General features: G+C 41.1%; 1 protein-coding gene across 4 annotated transcripts in view; it reads left to right on the forward strand.

The window, feature by feature from the left end:
• The window catches only part of phf20l1 (PHD finger protein 20 like 1), a 131516-nt gene that overhangs the window by 84542 nt on the left and 23980 nt on the right, over positions 1-22994 (forward strand). For 3 of the 4 annotated variants that reach the window (XM_043687886.2, XM_043687889.2, XM_043687887.2), the window contains 5 exons: positions 2385-2646; positions 4956-5029; positions 5482-5532; positions 6578-6673; positions 13529-13726. In XM_043687886.2, coding sequence (XP_043543821.2) covers positions 2385-2646; positions 4956-5029; positions 5482-5532; positions 6578-6673; positions 13529-13726 — 681 coding nt within the window. The remainder of the gene's footprint in view (positions 1-2384; positions 2647-4955; positions 5030-5481; positions 5533-6577; positions 6674-13528; positions 13727-22994) is intronic. The other variant, XM_043687888.2, reaches the window with a different exon arrangement.

Raw genomic sequence — 22994 nt, forward strand, 5'->3', positions numbered from 1 at the left:
TTTTGATGCTGAATGGTGAAAACAGTATGGGTACGATCCCCAGACAAGCTGTCGTAGTTCCCAAGAGTTATGTCTCCTTGTCTTGCTCCTCAGGGTGCCCCTCAGACCATATAACCACTCGTTACAGAATGATGCCTATATTCCTTTATGAACTATAGCTTATTACCAATACAAACATTGTAATCCATAGTAAAATAAAGTACATCTGATCTCATCTTATTTGACTGTGTTTCTGAAAGCCTGTCCCTAATTTTCAACTTTTTAGGTTTTAGGTTAACTGTAATAAGTGTGGGTGGGTGGCCAGAAATAAGCTTAGAATTATTGTCTTGCCATGAAGCATTGTATAAAGTAAAAGGGTGTGACTTCCTGATGTGTTCAAAAACTATAATTGTTAACATGTCTGTAAAATCAAGTTTGCATCACATGACTCAAGACTTATTAACTCAACAGCATTAAGATTCCTAGGGACTAGGTGTATAATATGGGTAAAGCAGAAGGCTGCAAATTCTGTTTTATTCTGAAATTATCTTTTAGCACTGTTAAGAAAACCAGTAAACACACATGATGTATATTTTATCTGAAATTTATATGGTAGCTTATGTCCACTAATCCAATTAATTGGCGATTTGCAGAACTAGCTAATAATGTTACTGTCCTGCATTGTGGAGCTTCAGTCAAATATGCCATTTGCTAAAACCTAATATCCTAAATAGGGTCAATCTATGCTTTCAAACAGAACACTGGTATAAATATGCCTTATCTGTGCTTCTGTTCACTGGGACTTCAGTTGAGTGAATGTTGATCTTTTTGTTTAGTAAATGCACCCAAGAAAATGCTTGCAATAGATTTTGACCTTCCAAAATTGGGTTGCCCAGAGGTGTAAACCATTGTCCACCCTGGTGAAACAGCATTATTGCAAGTTACCTGTGCTATCTTATTCCAATAGCCTCATGGATGTAAGCCACGCTCAGTATAATGTTAAAGAATGCAGATTTGATCCTCAGTCTAATCTACTTGATCTCGGCTGGACACTCATTTAAATAAACATCACAAATAACTTCCCCGTCCCTTAACTTCATCCTTCCCAAGCTTTCATGCTATGTTATCCAATTGACTATGGGAAAGTGTGGTTATGTGGGTATTAGGTGAGGCATGGAATTATGCCACGGTTCATGTATGTATTTGTGTGAGAATTCACAAACCTCAGAGTAAAAGATGGGGAAGTGTAGATAATGTGCCATTGCTATATTAAAGCCTAAATGGAAGGAGAGGTATTGAAAATCATAAATCTGTCACATAAGGTGCATTAAAGATCCTTTAAAGGTGCATTGTACAATCACAATTTGTTCCAATTGTTTCCGTCGTGTGAAAGCTTTCAAGTAGAATTTTCCTCCTCCTCTCCTCTCACTCCTCTCTCTCTCTCTCCATCTCACTCCTGCAAAAAAAAGGCTTAGTCACTACAGCTGCAATTTTTGGCCACATCTTCAAGTGGCTATATGAACAAGAATAGGGAATGTAAATTTTGTAAATCACAGCATCTATTCCTGAAGTTAGATAAGTTTCTCTTCTGGAAACCTGTAGTGGAGCTGATCTGGAATAAGTGTAATTGGAATAATCTGAGGTGTTCCGATGGAAATAAAAGCCCATTTTTTAAAGTTTTAAGAAAGTGACAAACGTAAGGTAAATTGATATTGCTCTATCATTAAAAAGGATGATAACAGACTACCTTTCATCTTTGGGGTATGGGCTTGAATCCCACCCAGACTCTTATTAAAGTCCCATCTAGTGCTTGGCAGTCTTTGGAGAAAAGAGTTACAGTGTCAGTGCATTCCCTGTGGAGCCAGGAACACTACGAACATACATGTAAACATGCAAAATGTGAACAGAAGTAGACCATTTGGCCCCTCGCATCTGCACAGCCATTCAATAAGATCATGGTTGATCTGTTAACGACCTTTAACTTGGTATGAAATGGTAATGCATTCACATAAGACCACAGATGGTTGACATTGAAAAGCATGAGACAAGCATTGGTATTCTGGCTGTTACTCTGAGTTGTTAGGTAGATAAGAAAGGCAAAGCTGTTATGTATCTTTGCAGTGTCTGATATAGGAATGCTTAATATTGAACTGAAAGTTGTCCTATTGCTAGCAGAAGGTGTTTAGATAATCCAGCCCCATATCTGTTAATACTTGTCTGGAAATAAAGTATGCAAGAATGATCTAGGGTGACCACTTTACCTTGCTTAGGAGAGGTCATATTGCGAAAAATGGGAAATCGTGCATTCTTTTTATCCTTATTGCTTATTATCCTTTGTTTCCTGTACTCGATAGCAAAAGACTGTGCTTTATATTTTACAATGGTACTCTATTCTAATTCCCTAGCACCACCTTCCAATCTCTTGGCCTTGCAGCTGGAACTGCCTCTTGATATAAGTCACAAACCCTCCAAAGTCTGCAAGAAGAAGCAATCGTCTGTGTCACTCGGCTCTGAGGGGACCAACAACCAACCCAAACCCTCTGTGAAGGAGAAGAGCGTAGAAACTGTGCATGAGAAGATACTTAAGAAATGTATCGACAGAGACAGAAATGCAGAAGTTGGTAAAAACCATTTCTGTTATTCCATAGAAGCAGGAACAGATATACGGTGATTAGCCTTGTTCACAACAATTCTCTAGGCTCATAGACATTTACAGCACTGAAGGAAGCCATTTGGCCCATGGTGTCCATGGTGTCCATGCTGGTCAACAAAGATACTATATACTAATCTTATTTCCCAACTATAGCCCTGAATGTTGTGGCAATGCAAGTGAATATCTAAATACTGTTGAAATATTTTGAGAGTTTCTAACTCCATCACACTTTCAGGCAGAGAGTTCCAGGCTCCAGTTACCAGCTGGGTGAAAATATTACTTAATTCCACTGTTAGAATTCTTAACTGAAATCTGTGGCCCTTGGTTAAGTGAGTGCCTTATTCACCCTATCTATGACCCTAACAAGTCTGAAATACCTCTATCAGGTCCCATCTAATCCTATGATGCTCCAAATCCAACCTTTTCAATCTTTCTTCAAAGCTCAGATCCTCTAATACAGGCAGCATCCTAGTAAATCACCTCTCCACTCTTTCTAATGCAATTGCCGCCTTCTTATAATGCGGTGACCACGACTGCGTGAATACTCCAGTTGTGGCCTAATTAAAGCATTCTGTCCTTCCAGCATGATGTCCCTGTTCTGCTATTCTATGCCTCAGCTAATAAAGTATCCCATATACCATCTTAACTACATTATTCACCTGCCCTGCCTGCATTCAGGGATTTGTGAATATACACATCAATATCCCCTTATGTTCCATTTACCAATCCTCTGCCTGGCTGATCAGTCCATTGATATCCTCCCATGGTTTATAGCTTTCATCCTCACCATTAATCACCCTATCAAATTTTTTGTCATCTACGATTTCTCATTCATTCTCCCTACATTTAAGTCCAAATTATTAAGTTACACCATAAACATCAAAGAATCCAGCATTGAGCCCAGTGTTAACTCACTGGAAGCTAACTTCCAATTACAGAAACATTCCTCTACATCAAATTCTACTTCCTGCCTTTAAGCTAATTTTGCATCCAGTGTTCCACTCCACATTGAATTGTATGGGCTCTTACTTTTTTGACCAGTCTGCCATAAGGGACCTTACCAAAATCCTTGCTAAAGTCCATGCAGACCAATTAAATGTATTACTTACTTCAACATTCATAATGACCACTTCAAATAAGTCGATCAAATTTTGGCAAAAATGACTTTACCTTAACATATTCATGCTGATTATTCCGTGTCCCTCCAAGTGCAGATATATTCTGTCCCTCTGTTCTTTCCGAAACTTCCCTTAAACTGAGGTTGGATTAACTGACCTGTAATTTCCTGGTTTATCCCTTCCTCTCATTCCACGAGTTCTGCTTAAGGTTGGTACAACTTCCCCTCCCACTTCAAAAGTTGTCAGAAACTAGTATTATTGTAGTAAATGTTTGATTGGAATTTGATTTTCATGTACAAATTTATTTCTAGTATCGCAAATCGGCAATAGTGACCGCTCTCATTTTTGAAACACAACTGACGTGGATAAATTTTGCCTCAGAATCTGGAAGCCAAATTAAGTCTTTAGCAATCTGAGAGAAAATGTTTAGGGCCTCCTAGTCATGCATAAACAAGTTCTCAATATAACAAGTAAAAGCACAGCATTGCAGATGCTGTGGAGATCTGAAATAAAAGCAGAAATTGAGCAGGTCTTGCAGTATCTGTACAAAAGAAGTCATATTGGGTCAATGTTAACTGTGTTTCTCTTGACAAATCTGCCAGATCTGAGTCTCTCCAGCACTTTTATGTTGTAATTCCAAATATCATTGGTATATTGTTAATAACCATCACACTCAAGTAACTTTGTGCTGACATTCAGAGGATGGGTGGGGAGAGGGGGGGAGTTGTTGGTCGGTGAAGGGGTAGAATCACTCCTCTTAATTTTTCAAAGGCAGTCTATGGTTGGCCCTTGGTGCTGTTGCTTCTGATCCAAAATGTTAAACAGCTGGGGTGGAATAATTAAATGGACCAGAATATATGTAAATGATGCATACTTTGTGACAGGTTTTTAGACTATTCACTGCCACGAAAACTAAGAACATAAAATTGTGCATGATATTGGCTGGACTGCACATGAACTGAGGGAGCAAATGCGACACAACGCTCAAAATTTTAAAGTGTTAATCCTGAGAAGATTCATATTTTTTCTTTTCTTTGTGGGAGATTTGAAAACCCAAGTGAGATTTTACCTCATTCATGGGGCATGCTTTCTGAACTTGCAGTTTAGTTATTGAAGTTAGACATGTGTTCAGCAACATCCTGGTACTTTAGGCTTATTTCCAGTTTACATTTTCTTAATGTAATTTTCCATTTTATCTTCTAAAGGGCCATCTTCGGAGCACAGTTTCGAGGGAGTCAGCAGCACTCCGGTACTTTACCCAAGTGGCCATTCCTCATGGGTGAGCGTCGGCAGTGAGCGTTGGCAGACTCTGCTTGAGGGGGTTCGTACCATTGAGCACAACCTGTACTTGCCCAACAAGTGCACAATTCTATTTCCAGCAGGAATACGGGATTGCAGCCATGAGCAGCAATCACACCTGCAATTTATTTTCTACCTTTTCCCCTCCCTAGTCAACAATTACTAAAACTAATTGTCGCATTCTTTCTGTCACCATAGCAAAGTATAAAAAAGGACTAGGCATAGTAATGAGTTTGAACATCCTTATTTCCATGGGTCAGCATCAGACTGATGGAATTTTTTTACATGAATACTTAGTCAAAGGGAAATAAAATAGAATTACATTGGTCGTTATTTAAATGGTAACATCTTTGCAAGTGTGTATCTGTAGATATTTGGCAATGTTGAAGATTTGCTTGGAGGCGGAAATTAAACTGTCAATGCTTCCAACAGGAATGAAAAGTGAAAAGAAAATGAAGTATGAAGAGAAGAACTCATTGCCTGGTATGAAGCAAGTTGGCTTGGTATGAAAATGTCTACAAGGCTTCCCTGGTGTCTCTAGAACTCGGGGACACAGTTTCAGAATGCAGTGTCATAGAATCCTATAGCACGAAAGAGGCCCTTTGGTCCATCAAGTCTGTGCCAACTTATCTTAAGTAATCCCACTTCCAGCACTTGGCTCGTAGCCTTGAATGTTATGGCATATCTAGTGCTCACCCAAATACTTTTAAAAAGTTGTGGGTGACAAGCATTTCCTCAAATCCCTATTGATGCTGCCTTTCACCTTAAAATTATGCCTCCTCAATATTGTCCTTTCACTAAGGAGAACAGCTGCTTCCTATTCACTCTGGTCATGTTGCTCATAATCTTGTATGCCTCAGTCAGGCACCTTCTCAGCTTTTCCTGCTCTAAAGAAAACAATCCAAGTCTATGTAGCCTCTTATCATAACTAGAGTACTCTACCCCAGGCAGCATCCTGATGAATCTCCTCAGTAGCTCCTCCAGCGCAATCACATCCTTCCTTTACTGTGATGACCAGAACTGCACACAGTTCTCCAGCTGTAGCCTAACCAAATTCTGTACAGCTCCAGCATGACCTCCCTGCTGTTATAATCTGTGATTGATAAAAGCAAGTGTCCCATATGCTGCCTTAACCACCTTATTAACCTGTCCTGCTACCTTAAGGGATCTGTGGACAAGCATGTCATGATCCCTTTGTTTCTCTAAGTGTTCTACCATTTATTGAGTGCTCCTTGTTACTACTTCCAAAACTTATCACCACTCGCATTTCAGGGTTAAATTTCATCTAATGTCCATATGAAATTGATCGATTTAGGGCTAAGGTAAGAAAATTCTTCATCCAAGTGGTAGTAAACCTGTGGAATTCTCTACCACAGAAGTCTGTGGAGGCCAAGTCCCTGAGTATAGCTGTGAATAATGCTACATGTTTGGAAGGTGGATACTGGCAGAATTAATATCGTAAATTATATCCTATTTTAATCAGGCTGAACAGCTGTTGAGAAAATGATTCTTTTCCTTGTTTCTAAAGGTAAAAAGAAGGAGAGGTGTAAGGAGAAGAAAGGCAAGGAGCACGTTAAACTAAAACAGAAGAAAAAGAAAAAAAAGAAAAAGAAATCCAAGTATGGTGAGCGGAGCTGACATGAGCTTGTATTGTTAGAACAAAGACTTACCTTAAGTTTGCGCATTTACTAAGGTAAAATGCCTCAAGTCATATCACTAAAGTGTAACTGGATGCAAAATTGAAACTGAGTTAAAGAAAAAGATAATACACTGAATAACTAAAAGCTTATTCAGTGCACTGAATTTGAAATGTGGTAAAGGATGAGAGAGGCAAGTGGAGAAACAAAGATTTCAGGAGAGAATTCTGAAGCTTGGGGTTAAACAGCTAATGGATATCTGTCAGTGGTGAAGTGGAAGGAGTGAAGGAGTTTTTTGCTTTTGAATTTTATTTTGATTGCAATACAGAAGACATCTCCAAAAAATCAGGATTGACTGCATGGAGTAATTGGGGAGAATGTTGTAGAATTACATGTGGCATTTGGTGCCAAATTCAACCTTTTCTAAGGTTATAATAAATTCCATTCTGGTAGCAAGCTGAGGGAATCTGAAATTAAATGAACTGAGGCCATGCTCCAAACCAATAACACATTTGGAGTTCTTAGAAAAGCTAGCTGTATTTTCCTTCATTTCATTACCTGTACTAGTCACCGTAATAGTCCTCTCAGTAAGATTCGTAGTTCTGCTACTACTTGCCTTAGAGCAATCATTTGGATGTCTGGTGCTGGAAATGATAGGGAGAAAAACAAATGTGACTTGTCTTTCTGACTATAAGCAAAGTACGTATAAAACAGTGTTGGAATAGTGAATATCTCATTTTACTGAATATGTAGTCCTTCATTGTGATCTCAGACTTTAAGGACCAATTATGTGACTTGCAACAAGTATGTGTATCTTCAAGGTACAATAACTCAAAAAGAACAGTCAGTCAACTATGGCTAAGGAATTAAGTTCAGCATTGTATCAGCTTAAAAGAAAAGGCTTGTGAAGGTGCCAGAAATAGCAGTAAATCTGAGGATTGGAAGGCTTGTAGAATACAGCAAGAGGATACCGAGAAACTGATAAGGAAAGGGAGAATAAAATATGAATGCAAACTATCAAATAAAAACATACTTGTAAAAAGTTCTATAGGTATATATTAATGGAAATGTTTAGCTAAGATGCATATGGATCCTTTACAGGGAGCATTAGGAGGACTTAAAACAGGGAATGGAGAAATGACAAAGAAGCTAAATTATACTTTGTATATGTTTTCACTGAAGATGATACAAGAAATCTTGCAAAGAAATCCTCATGGCTAGGCAAAATAAGTTGACGGAAATTAGTGTTGCTAAGAAGGTCATAACTGGAGAAATTGGTGAGGCTGAAAATTGATAAATATCTAGAATCTGATATTGGAGAATGTGATCATTGAGATTTCTTCAAAAATTCTGTAGATTTTGGATTGGAAATTAGAAAATGTCACCTTGTAATGTAAGAAGGGAGTGAGAGTGAAGAAAAGGAACACCAGACCTGTTGCCTTTGCGTTGGTCATCATAGAATCCCTACAGTGTGAAAATAGGCCATTTGGCCCAACAAGTCCATACTGACCCTCTGAAGAGTATCCTGCCCAGACTCATTCCCCTTCGTTATTACTTCACATTTCCCCTGACAAATACACCTCACCTACACATCCCTGAACACTATGGGCATTTTAGCATGGCCAATTCACCTAACCCCCACATCTTTGGACTGTGGGAAAAAACCCACACAGACATGGGGAGAATGTGCAAACTCCATAGTCTCCCAAGGCAGCACTATTAACCACTGAGCCACCCCATTTGTAGTAGGTAAAAATGTTAGAACCTATTATAAAGGCTGAGATAAATAGATATTTGGATCGTGATGATCTGATTGGGAATAGTCAGCATGGATTTATGAGTAGAAAATTGTGTTTGAAAACTTGTTGAAGCTTTTTCAAGATGTTACTAACAAAATTTATAAGGAGAGCAAATAGATGTAGTATACTTAGATTTCAGAAAGATGTTCCCATGGAAGGCTGATTAGATGCATTAAGGCATGTGGGATAGGAGGTAACATACTGGCATGGGTTAATGATTGGCTAACACACAGAATACTGAGAGGAGGAATAAATGGGTTAACCTCACATCGGTAGGTTGTGAGTAATGAGGGACCACAAAGATCAGTAATTGGGTTCCAGCAATTCACAGCTGGGGACCAAATGTAATATTTCCAAATTTGCAGATGATACAAAGCTAAGTATGAATGCGTGTTGTAAGTAATATATATAATGGTTTCAAGAGAATTTGGACAGGCTTTAGTGTATGGGTAAGAACATGTCAGATGGAAAAATGTGAGGTTTTCTACTTTCATAGGAGGATCAGATGTGCAGAGTATTTCTTAAATGGTAACAGTTTGGAAAGTCCAGATGCACAAAGAGACCTAGCTGGTCTTGTAGATAAGATATTGATGGCTAATATGCAGGTGTGGCAAGCTCTTGCTTATTGCAAGAGGTTCTGAGCACAGGGGTAGTGAAGTCTTGCTTCAGTTGTATAGGAGCTTGGTTAGACCGCATCCAGAATACTACCTGCAATTTTGGTCTCCCTCCCTCAGGAAAGATATTATTGTCATAGGAGTGCAACTAAGATTCACCGTACGTGATCCTGGGATGGTGGGACTGTCCTTTGAGGAGTAATTGGACAAACTGAGTGTATATTCTCTCAGGTTTTGAAGGATGAGAGGGGATCTCATTAAAACTTAAATACTTAAAGGGATTAACAGGATAACAGGGAAGATGTTTCCTCTTGTTGGGGAATCAAGAACCGGGGACACAGTTTAAAAATAGGAGGCCGTCACTTAGGTCTGAGGTGAGAATTTTTTGTTTTACTCACGGTTGCAAATTTTTGAAATTCACTAACACAGGCAGCATGGAAGCTTAGTCTTTGAGTATGTTGAAGGTAAAGGTTGATAACCTGTAAGCTATCAGTAATCCGAAAGTTATGGGGATGACATGGTTAAATGGCATTGAAGTGTTGTTTAGCCAGCCATGGCCTCATTGAACAGCAGGACAGACTAAATGGGCAGAATGGTCTTCTCCTATTCCTATGTTCCTACAGTGTACTTAAACAGTATATATTATCTGGAGTTCTTAATTTGTAAATGGAAGGATGCATCTACTCACTTACATGGATGCATCCTTCCTTACTTGAGCACAAAAAGAACCTGATGAAAAATTAGCTGCTCTGCCGCCTCCATCAATAGGCATAAAATTGAAACATCGCCAAAGCTGTGGTGAGTAGGAGAGGCTCACACTCCGTGAGGCTTTTCTTTTGTTATTAGGCAAAGAAAGATAGCATGAAAAAATGTGTTGCTGGAAAAGCGCAGCAGGTCAGGCAGCATCCAAGGAGCAGGAGAATCGACGTTTCGGGCATAAGCCCTTCTTCAGGAATGAGGAGGGTGTGCCAAGCAGGCTAAGATAAAAGGTACGGAAGAGGGTCTTGGGTGAGGGGCGTTGGGAATGCGATAGGTGGAAGGAGGTTAAGGTGAGGGTGATGGGCCGGGGTGGGGGTGGAGAGGTCGGGAAGAAGATTTCAGGTCAAGAAGGCGGTGCTGAGTCAGAGGGTTGGGACTGAGATAAAGTGGGGGGAGGGGAAATGAGGAAGCTGGAGAAATCTGCATTCATCCCTTGTGGTTGGAGGGTTCCTAGGCGGAAGATGAGGCGCTCTTCCTCCAGGCGTTGTGTTGCCATGGTCTGGTGATGGAGGAGGCCAAGGACCTGCATGTCCTTGGTGGAGTGGGAGGGGGAGTTAAAGTGTTCAGCCACAGGGCGGTTGGGTTGGTTGGTGCGGGTGTCCCAGAGGTGTTCTCTGAAACGTTCTGCAAATAGGTGGCCTGTCTTCCCAATGTAGAGGAGGCCACATTGGGTGCAGCGGATGCAGTAAATCATGTGTGTGGAGGTGCAGGTGAATTTCTGATGGATATTGAAGGATCCATTGGGGTCTTGGAGGGAAGTGAGGGGGGAGATGTGGGTGCAAGTTTTGCATTTCTCGCGGTTGCAGGGGAAAGTGCCGGGAGTGGAGGTTGGGTTGGTGGGGGGTGTGGACCTGATGAGGGAGTCGCGGAGGGAGTGGTCTTTTCGGAACGCTGAAAGGGGAGAGGAGGGAAATATATCCTTGGTGGTGGGGTCTGTCTGGTGGCGACTCCCACAGCTACCCAGATTACACCACCTCCCACCCTGCCCCCTGTAAAAATGCCATCCCATATTCCCAATTCCTTCGTCTCCGCCATATCTGCTCCCAGGAGGACCAATTCCAATACCAAACAACCCAGATGGCCTCCTTCAAAGACCGCAATTTCCCCTCGGATGTGGTTGACGATGCTCTCCACCGCATCTCCTCCACTTCCCGCTCCTCCGCCCTTGAACCCCGTCCCTCCAATCGCCACCAGGACAGAACCCCACTGGTCGTCACCTACCACCCCACCAACCTCAGATACATCGTATTATCCTTCGTCATTTCCGCCACCTCCAAGGATATATTTCCCTCCCCTCCCCTATCAGCGTTCCGGAAAGACCACTCCCTCGTCAGGTCCACACCCCCCACCAACCCAACCTCCACTCCCGGTACCTTCCCCTGCAATTGCAAGAAATGCTAAACTTGCGCCCACACCTCCCCCCTCACTTCCCTCCAAGACCCCAAGTGATCCTTCCATCTCCGTCACAAATTCACCTGCATCTCCACACACATCATTTACTGCATCCGCTGCACCCAATGTGGCCTCCTCTACATTGGGGAGACAGGCCGCCTATTTGCGGAATGTTTCAGAGAACACCTCTGGGACACCCGCACCAATCAACCCAACCGCCCTGTGGCTGAACACTTTAACTCCCCCTCCCACTCCGCCAAAGACATGCAGGTCCTTGGCCTGCTCCATCGCCAGACCGTGGCAACATGACGCCTGGAGGAAGAGCGCCTCATCTTCCGCCTAGGAACCCTCCAACCACAAGGGATGAATGCAGATTTCTCCAGCTTCCTCATTTCCCCTCCCCCCACTTTATCTCAGTCCCAACCCTCTGTCTCAGCACCGCCTTCTTGACCTGCAATCATCTTCCCGACCTCTCCGCCCCCATCCCCTCTCCGGCCCATCACCCTCACCTTAACCTCCTTCCACCTATCGCATTCCCAATGCCCCTCCCCCAAGTCCCTCCTCCCTACCTTTTATCTTAGCCTGCTTGGCACACCCTCCTCATTCCTGAAGAAGGGCTTATGCCCGAAACGTCGATTCTCCTGCTCCTTGGATGCTGCCTGACCTGCTGCTCTTTTCCAGCCACGCATTTTTCAGCTCTGATCTCCAGCATCTGCAGTCCTCACTTTCTCCTAAAGAATGATAGCATGCATTGTTTATCCTAAACATATCCACAAAGGTTTCCTTTTCCAGTTGTCAGCTCATCATTGTGAATCGACAGTGGGAGAGTGATATCATTCAGTTTCAGTAAAACTCCCAGTGTTTTTATTTTAGCTGAGGCTTGGTTACATGCAGATCCAAGTACACACGATTGTTCAGCAGTGTTTATTTATCTACTCAACATGTGGAGTTAATTAAAGATTAAATTGGAGAAACTGATAAAAGGGATATTATCATACTGTGTTGTCACTGACTTGCTCTCTGTGCCTGAAAATTCTCTTTCTGAACCTTGTTGTGTCTCGATGAATTCCTCTTAAAACATACCCATCTCATGACCGTGCCATTGGTTGTCATTAACTTTGATTTTACTGACAAGGGAAATCCTGCTCGAAATCCTCATATCTGAAGTATTCATTATACATGGGTGTGAGATCCCTTCCGTTATGATACTTGGCATTGTTCTGTCTTGATAAGCTGTTGTATGCAGCAAGTTGAGTCAATTGGGGATGGTATAGTCTCATAGCGCACTTTTACTGATGGGTGAGAAGCAGGTGCTGACACAACTGCTGCGTATGAAATAGTTACCTGGTGTTATTGTGTGTTTTTTGTGTGGGTATCGGTTGCCAAGACTCAATGGTCATGGTGGCACAAATCAGTCCATAGTTGTCACCATTTTCCCCTCTCATTATCTAATGTAGCATCTCTTAGGTAGACATATAATGTTTGGAACCTTTCATGCCACACTTGCAAACATTCTTGAAGCAGAGTTTTAGGTAGCCTACTGGTTGTGTAACACCATCTGCATAGCTAACTGGATAATTCTTAGGTATGCAACTGTCTTCCATCCTGTGGGGATGCTAGAGCCAACAAAATTATCTCTGCTGATGAGTGTCAACATACTTGGGAGCTTTGCTTTTAAGCAGTTTGCTACATTTGTGGTTTTGCTGGACGTAGTTAGCAATTTCTGCTATCTTGGATCCATGGACAAACAGTCTGTCTCTTGATGCAGAATCCAATGTGAATGTATCAAAAGCAGTTACTACCTTTGACAAATTACAAACCATACATTGAAAACTTCAGACAGACTCTGAGCATCTTGTTGCATGGCTGTGGAATATGGAATAAGGAAGTTCACAAAAAAGGAAGTTATAACCTTTGTTTTTTGCCATTTGTGGCACGTTCTGGAAGGACAAAGTCAAGAATGCGGCAGTCCTCTATTATGTCAGTTAATCAGGACTAGGCATTCAGCTAATTAATATTAAATTCTATTCCGTATTACTAATTAAAGTGATATTAAGAAGATGAGTTAATCCTGAAAGGATCCACATTGTGGCAATGAGCACTGAAAAAATCCTGACTGCTTTCAAGGTGCAAACCCGCTGAGTGGCTTTCTCGCTTTCCTTTACTCCTAACTAGCTTTAGTTGAATAATTTCGATTTAAGTTGAAAATTCACAAGTGTCTGCATCCTAATTACCTTAAGTGGTTCACTTTAACTTAATGGTCTTGCTTTCTCCTCAGAATTGATGGACTATGAAGGATTCAAAGATATTTCTCTGGAGTTTCTGGAAAGATGTTCGTCTCCCATAGCCAAATCTGGAAGTTCTGTCACCTTATGGTGTGGATCTGTGATGAAACCAGCCTATCTGTCACCAAAATCTCTTCTGTCCTCTGAATCGTTGCTGGAGCTAAGCACAGGTCATACTCCTAGATATGAATGTAAGTGTTGAAATTGCAGGGGATGAACAAGTCTTTGGTAGAATGGCAGTCTCCACTGTTCATTATTAAATTATAAGTTACTCTTTTCTGGATACGATGGCATTATCCCTGAAGAAGGACTAACTGCAGTACCCGCCTTCAAAGATATGAGGGGTTTAGCTCTGCAATACAATATCTAGTTATTTCCACAATAAGTTAGATGTAATTGGTTAATTAATTGACTATTCCTTGGTGTTAAGTGGCAATTCATAGAAGGACCACTGAGGCCCTTGAGGCAGCAGAGATAGGAACAATAAGGCTAATCATTATGATGAAAATGATAAACTGAGGAGAAAATAAGTAAATTCAGACTCAGCCTTTGGAAAAGCCACCTGTCACAAAGATTAGCTTGTGTCAAATATTGTTTTTAATTCCTTGGTGGAAACATGACATGACCTTTTAAAAGACAAACTTTTTGAAACAAACTAAAGAGAATTCAACACTCAACTCAAGATTGCCAACCCTAATTTGTATTATTATGCATTCTACATGCCAAACCCTTTGCCACAAGATGGCATGTTTCTTCTTGAGGAAGACGCTTATCAACACTGGAACAATCTGAAACGGATGCCATCAAAATCCACACAGGATTCAAGCAAAGCTCTTTGATAGCCCCCATTCTATTGCAATCTACCTGACTGGCTATTCATGTCATCAGCTGTCTTCTGGTGTAAGAATTAAATGCAAACTGGACTGAAACCTCTTTAATCTCCATGTGAAAGCCAAATTGACTATGGTAGATGTACATGACCTACATTATGCTGAAGATTGCAGTGTTGTTCATTCTGTACCAGATTTGCAAGACTATTGATCTAATCAATTCCGCACTCAAGAAATTTTGGCCTGTCCAATAACATTGCTAAAACAAAGTATCTGGTTAGTCAAATATTTCACTTCCCATTTATGTTCAAGGAGAGACTTTGGAATATGTGGAACATATCCCATATCTTGGGAGACTTATCTCTCAATGAGGAAATCCAGTACGGAATCAGCCGTGTTAGTGTAACCTTCTACGGACTACAGCAGTGAGGGTTTGACCTCTGCAAATCAGCAAAGTATTTAGAGCAGTTGACATTAACACGCTGATGTATTACAGTTAGGTCTGGCTGGATGTTAATAATATATAAACCCAATCCCACCAGGTGCTTTTTACCCCACATTCAAATGGTCACACCTCTTATGGGAGGATGAAGAAAATGCTCTGGGGGCACTCTGAAGTCCTCCGTGAAGCGTGGCAGCAATGGCATTGATGACTGAGAGGGGAATGGTGCCATTCTTACAAAATGATAACAACTTGTCCATCATGCACTGAGTGTAAACACCTGAATAATGAGGTACGTCAGCAGCAGAGAAGGGAAGTAAAGGAAGCAATCCTGCATAGCAGGAGACACCACCTAATAGAACATGCAGCCCAATATGCTCTAAATTCTACAGATTAAGAATCATTCCTGATGATCCCTGAAGGGCTTTTGCCCGAAACATTGATTCTCCTCCTCTGATGCTGGCTGACCTGCTGTACTTTCCCAACACCATGCTCTGAGATTAAGAATCAGTCTATTTAATCAGATGGGGACCAATGTTAACGACCTTCCACGATGCCCTATTGACAAGGGAATTATGGAAATCAACTGGAATATGCAACTACAAAAAAAGAATGATTAAAAGCTAATTTCTTGGACAATGGGACCTTGTTTTAGGATAGCTAACACCTTTGCAAAGCAAGTTTTGAGAAGATTTGTAGCTCAGGTTGAGGTTCTGGATGTACTGAACTGGACTATTAGTTTTCAGACATTTCATCATCAGCATACTAGGTAACATCATCAGTGAGCCTTCGGTGTAGCACTGGTGTTAGTGACCCGCTTTCTGTTTGTGTTTAGGTTTCCTTGGGTTGGTGATGTCATTTGCTGCAGTGGTGTTGTTTGCAGTTGTGGCGTCATTTCCTGGTCTTTTTCTCAGGGGGTGGTAAATGGGGTCCAAGTCGATATGTTTGTTATTAGAGTTCCGGTTGGAATGCCATGCTTCTAGGAATTCTAGTGCATGTCTCTGTTTGGCTTGTCCTAGGATGGATGTGTTGTCCCAGTGGAAATGGTGTCCTTACATACAGATGAGGACGGAAACCACTTCGTCTGGGACAATAAATCCATCTTAGGACAAGCTAAACAGAGACATGCATGAGAATTCCTAGAAGCATTGCATTCCAACCAGAACTCTATCAACAAAAGCATTGACTTGGATGCCATTTACCACACTCTGAGAAAAAGAACTGGAAATGATATCACCAACCCAAGGAAACCTAAAAGCATAAGTAGAAAGCGGATCACTAACACAAGTGCTTCACTGGAGGCTTACCCAGTATGGTGATGAAACATCTGAAAACAAACCTTCCAGCTCAGTGAGCATACTAATATCCATAGCTTTTCAGCTGATCTAGTTGAGTTACAATTGGAATACACAATTATGTTTGAATCACTGCCTATCATGACTCTGTACTGCGAATATTCTATGTTTTATAATGACAGCTGTTTTAATTTTTTAAAGTAACCACAGCATCAAAAAGAAGACTGCCAGAAGTCTCATAGTTAATTCTTGTTGATTCAGCTTCAGCAAAAGAGACAGTTTGATGTGTCATTTAGAACTTGATTAACCCTTCCATAACATGATGGGTCCTTGAAGGTGTGTAAATTCAAAACTTCTGAAACAAGCAGGAATGTGGAAGAAGCCCCAAAGGGAATTCTGGCCTAATTGACTTTGTGAAAGTGATTCATTAAGTTCACATAGCAACCATTTTATGACAGCATCAGAGAGAGAAGAAAAAAAGGGAACCAGCTAAGTTCTCTAACATTGAACCAGATTACCAAAGGGCAAAACATGCATACCATAAAAATTAAATCAAGTCCTTGTAGAATAGGTTCTTCTCAGTCCATCTGTGGAGGAAACATTCACCCACTCATCTTCAGACATCAGTGTAGCTGCTGAATTCTGACTTTGTATTCAAATCTTTCAAGCAAGTAAAGCCTGAAACATTAAAGGGCTGACCTGACTTTCATCTTTATAAATATGTTATCAGTATTTACTTTTAATCTTCATTTTTATATATTATCTCATAATGTATCAAGTTTTTACTTACCAACTTTCAGGAGCAGTTGTGTAATAAACTGTCTTTTGATCTTGTTCAAAATTACAGCTTTGCAGCTGGTTATTTTTAAACTGAATCACTGAATAATCTAAAAGGGACTAAATGAACCATGCTAATTCCGAGTTCACTCATCAGACCATGTCCCTAGCATTTCCCTAGCAGAACTGTATCAGCAGCTGAGAAGCTAACTAGGGTCCCTTAGGTTGCTTATTCACTCACGCTCACTCTCTCGCACACTCTCTCGCGCGCGCACACTCTCGCGCGCGCACACTCTCTCTCGCGCGCGCACACTATCCCTCTCTTAGATCCTCCAAATCTCTTCCTTTCCAGACAACCTGCAAGTTTGGATGCTGTCTGCTATTGTTTGACTCTCAATGTGTAGCAGACAAGACGTTTTAAATAAGGAGCTCACTGTCTCTCTACACTGACTCTCTACACTGACTCAGATATTTATATTTTTGTATTGAAAGGATCGAGCCCATCAAATTCGCCTGAAACTGGCCAGATCGCCAAACTGTGAGCTATGTACCGAGGAAACTCAATTATCCGAACGAGATAGGCAGGCAGAAATTCATTCGGATAATTGACTATTCGGTTAATTGATTCAATGCCTCTACTCTGGGGCTTGGAGTTTTCTGAAGTTTCCTCTTTCCTCACTCTGCCTGCCTTGCTCCCCCTCTCTGTCTCACGGTTTGTTTCTGATCAGACACACACTTGTGTGTAAAGGACCTGTAGTATTGCTGAAGCCTCCCCCCACCCCCCATCAGTTCAATGGGATTGACACAGCAAGCACTTGCTAAGTCTGCTCCCCGTTCAGGAGACTAGGTAGCAGCACACCGCATGTGAGATCTGCCCCCACCACCCTCCATCCACCCTCCTGTCCGGCGCTCCTGCCCTTGTTTGCCCCCATGCCTGCCTCCCTTCTGCCCCCACCCCTGCCCCCATCCGCCCCAACCTGGGGCAGCCGGACTGGACGCCAACAGCAAGACTTTGTGGGGGTGAGTCTCAACGTAGCGCGCACACGCAGCCCCACACACAACTTTTTACTGCAACGTTTTGACAAGTTCCACCTTTGTTCTGTACAGGACAATGTTGGAGAGATTATCTGGGGAAGGGAGGTTTCGGGTATACCTGTGTAGAACTCCAGGAAAAGTGTGGAGGGAGAGAGAGGGGGTGGTCAGTCATTTGAAGACGGTGTTTGTGCTCCCATCAATGTCCAGAACTGTTCTCGGTTGCATTTCAGTAATCCAAAATCATATTTAATAATTGTAAACAAAAGACTAGATCAGTGTTGGAAACACCTCTTTGATGTAACGTTTCTATTGGAACCTTGAGATCTTTGGATAATCTGTACTTCGGATAGTTGATATTCGGGTAATCTAGGTTCCTCTGTACTCTTTGGCTTTGTTTTATTCACTACAATTTGGTAAACCTATCCTTCCCCAAACTGTAATCTGAATGTAGACTTTGAGGTGTGTACTGGGTGCAGAAATCAATGCATATTTTAGCATCTTACATAGATCAATTTGTGAGAGATAAATTAATCTTCCTATGGTGAACACAAGAAAACGTGTTTGGTTCTTTTATGATTACAATGCATAAACTGTTAGATAAAGTGGATGCCTAAATCTCTTCTGTGAAAAGAAGGGAACCATTTGACCCCCTCCTTGCCCGGTCCAAACACATCTCAGAAGAGAACCTTGAAGAGATGTACTTCGCAGACGCTGAAAATAGACTGGGAATGGTATGCAGAGCATGTCAAGAGGAAGCGGATAAAAGATATCACATCAATTAATTTAGAACCGCGATCAGCAAATAATTTCTCTGTATAAGGAATTTCAGCATCTGGAATGAATTGCAAAAATGCTGGACATAGAAACAGTTCAAATAGAAAAATTGTAGGGTTGGCTTTCTGAAAAGATGGGAGCAAGTAAAGCAGAGTCTCCTCATTCAACCTGCCTTGTATTCTTGTGATGTTCATTTTTCTATTTAAATCAAATTGAGATGAATGGATCACCATCCATACAAAATGATTATGGAGGTTATTAGGTAAACCTCAGGAAGTAGATTTTTAACTGAAGTCTGAGCTCTGTTGCTGATATCTTCTGAGATATGGACATATTATCAAGCGTGTATTTTACAAGTATTGTGCAGGTTTTTTTAAACAGATGATATAGGCTGTTTAAATTTGCATCGTTTTGGTAGTTTGTCTTGGATGGTGTCATTCGATATATTCCTGATATGTTCATACAAACATTTCATTATCCTAATTAATGGCAAGTTTATATTGGCTCCCTTCCAATTAAAAACTGCACTGGCTTAATGATAGAACCTTCTAAGGGAGGGGGAAATAAAAGTACAAATAATGTCACTGGACTGGCAATCCAGAGGCCCAGGTTAACATTGTGGGGAAATGGGTACAAAATGCATCATGACAACTGGTGGAATTTAAATTCAGTTAATAAACCTGGAATGTAAATCCAGTTTCAGTATTGATGACCACAAAGTTAAACGTGTGAACACCCATTTGTTGCATGCATATCCTTTAGAGTGGGAGGGGTCACTTAGCTCAGTCAGATGATTAGCTGGCTTGTGATGCAGAGTAGTCCCAAAGTACAAGGTTACCATGAAGGTCCTCCCTTCTCAACTACACCTTTCACCTGAGGCATGGTGACCCTCACGTTAAACCCATCAGCAGTAGGGTCTCTCTATAATGAGAGAGAAGCCCTTTTATTTTCTGGCGTGATGGCAACTTTACTTATCTTTTAGGAAAAGAAACCTGCCATCTTTAACCAGTCAGGCCTAGTGTTGACACGAGGCCCACAGAAACATGATGATTCCAAACTGGTCTCTGAAATTACCTCACAAGCTAAACGTTCAAGAGCATTTATGGCTGGGCAACAAATGTCGGCCTGGTCAGTGACGCTCATGCCCCATAAAAGAATAAATAGAGGAAAAATGTACAATAAGATGAAGAATGTGGCTGTGGTGCTGTATAAGGTTTCTCGTGTAATTTTATTGTTTTTCAACTGTAGGAAGTGCATTATCTTGTGGCTTTGTGTAATGAGTTTAGTACCTGAAATGTTCTAAAGGTTTGGCAGAAGCAATTATTCTTTTGAGATAGAAATAGAGATGAATTTGAGAGGGTGCAGAGAAGGTTTACAAATAAGTTTTCAGGAATGGCAACATTTAGTTATGAGGAAAGATAGCACAGTTTAGTGTTAGTTTCTTTGGAACAGAGAAGGCTGAGGGATAATTTTAAGTTAGATATATAGAATTATGAAGAACCTAGTGTAGAGTGCATAGAGCAGAACTTATTTCCCCCAACAAGGACATCAATAAGGTGGGACATAAATTTAAATTGGTTAGTAGAATGAGAAGGAGTTGAGCAATGTTTTTCCCCCAGAGATGGATCTCACTGCCTAAAAGGGTGATAGAGGCAAAACACTTACTGTATTTAAATAATATATGGGTATACACTTGAAATTCAATAATCCGGAAGGTTAAGAACGATGATCTGAATAGTGGGATTCAGTTGCATATTCTGTGTCTTTATTGGCCACATAAAAATGTGCCAAATGGTCTCCTACCCTGCTAAAAATGTTCCATATTTTTATGAAATGTGGTGAGGAAAAGGTGGGGGTAACAAAAGCCATGAAATTAAACCTGTAGGATATTAGTAAAGAAATGTTATCTTTAACTGTTCTATATCAGCGAGCATATTAATGAGATATTAGCCCACTTATTTATATATTCTAATGCTTGTATCAAGCAATGATGAAAGGTCTTCTAGATCGGTATGCTAAGAGTGTTTGTATAAACATACAAATTAGGAACAGGATTAGGCCACACTGCCCATCCAGCCGATCTGAGTACGCCATATTCCTGCATGCCACTTATAATCTTTGACCCATTCTTTATCAAAAATCTAGCCACTGCTGTCTTAAAAATGTTCAAGACACTGTATCAACAGAATTCTAAAGAGTCTCAAAACCCTCTCTGAGAAAAAATTTCTCCTTATCTCTGAACTAACAGGGTGATCCCTTACTTCTAAGCAGTGACCTAGATCCTCCTATAAGGTAAAACATCTTTCCTACATCTAACCTGTCAAGACCCCCTCTGGATCTTCTATGTTTCCCACTCGTATAAACTCCAGCAGTTACAATCTGAGCTTGTTTAACGTTTACTCGTGATGTGGAAGTGCCTGCCTCAGGTAGCTACCTTAAGAATGAGCAAGGCTTCGAAAGTTTGTGGTTTCAAATACCCTTGCAATAAACTATCTCAATCTATTTTCTTGCCAAATTATTAGCTGCATACTATTCTATCGTGATGCATGTACTGGCATTTCTGTTCTCTGTGTACTGCATTGTTCCAGTGAAGCTGAGCGTAAAGCTTCAGAAAGAGCGATGTCCTGGTGGTATTATCACTGGACTATTAATCCAGGTACCCAGGTAATGCCAAGGACTATGCATTCAATAAAAATCTGGAATTAAAATCTAACTACCACGAATCCATTGTTGTTTGTCTGGAACATATACTCATCTGGTTCACTAATATCCTTAAGGGAAGGAAATCTGCCATCCCCATCTGGTCTGGCCTACATCTGACTCCAGACTCTCAGCAATGTGGTTGAGTCTTAACTGCCCCTCTGGGCAATTATGTATGAGCAGTAAATGCTGGCCTTGTCAGTAACACCCTCATCCCATCAGTGAATTAGAAAAAGGGATCACTATCTCATCTTTCAACTAGGCATTTTAAAGCCTTTGGACTCTATTAAGTTCAGTAATTTCAGTTTGTAAGGTTTTGTTCTATATTCTTTACTTGTTCTTTTTTTTTAAGCCAGCAGCACAGTTGCTGTCAATAATTGTTTGTTTTTGTTTTCCTAGCCTCTCTTTGGCCTCCCAGGACTAACTTTTTGAGTCACTCGATCTCTCCTGTTTTTCACCCTTCATAGGCCTTTCCTTTCTCCTTATCCCAGCCACCCTTGCTTAAAGCATTCTAACTTTACTCAGTTCTGGAAAGCCTTAGACTTAACATGTAATTTCTCTCTACACATATGTTGCCGAAGGTGCTGAGTTTTTATTTCAGCATAATTGCTTTTATTTCAGATTTCCAGCATCCACATTTTGCTGTTTTCCAATTTCTCCATATTTGTGTTTCTTCTATCATGACTATTGCATTGTCATTGGCTAACGTGGTGCCACTGTTTAAGAAGGGTGGTAAGGACAAGCCAGGGAACTATAGACCAGTGAGCCTGACCTCGGTGATGGGCAAGTTGTTGGAAGGAATCCTGAGGGACAGAATGTACATGTATTTGGAAAGGCAAAGACTGATTAGGGATAGTCAACATGGTTTTGTGTGTGCAAAATCATGTCTCACAAACTTGATTGAGTTTTTTGAGGAAGTTACAACGAGGATTGATGAGGGCAGAGCAATAGATGTGATGTGTATGGAATTCAGTAAGGCGTTTGACAAGGTTCCTCATGGGAGACTGATTAGCAAGGTTAGATCTCACTGAATACAGGGAGAACTAGCCACTTGGATACAGAACTAGCTCAAAGGTAGAAGACAGAGGATGGTGATGGAGGGTTGTTTTTCAGATTGGAGGCCTGTGACCAGTGGAGTGCCACAAGGATCGGTGCTGGACCCTCTACTTTTTGTCATTTACATAATGATTTGGATGTGAGCATAAGAGGTACAGTTAGTAAGTTTGCAGATGACACCAAAATTGGAGGTGTAGTGGACAGCAAAGAAGGTTACCTCCGATTATAACAGAATCTTTACCAGATGGGCCAATGGGCTGAGAAGTGGCAGATGGGGTTTAATTCAGATAAATGCGAGGTGCTGCATTTTAGGAAAGCAAATCTTAGCAGGTCTTATACACTTAATGGTAAGGTTCTAGGGAGTGTTGCTGAACAAAGAGAATGCAGGTTCATAGCTCTTTGAAAGTGAAGTCGCAGGTAGATAGGATAGTAAAGAAGGTATTTGGTCTGTTTTTCCTTTATTGGTCAGAGTATTGAGTACAGGAGTTGGGAGGTCATGTTGCGGCAGTACAGGACATTGGTTAGGCCACTGTTGGAATATTGCATGCAA

The sequence above is a fragment of the Chiloscyllium plagiosum genome, unplaced genomic scaffold, assembly GCF_037043375.1.
Source record: "Chiloscyllium plagiosum isolate Xiang-an unplaced genomic scaffold, Cpla_swu_hap1 HiC_scaffold_4, whole genome shotgun sequence".
Classification (NCBI taxonomy): Eukaryota; Metazoa; Chordata; class Chondrichthyes; order Orectolobiformes; family Hemiscylliidae; genus Chiloscyllium; species Chiloscyllium plagiosum.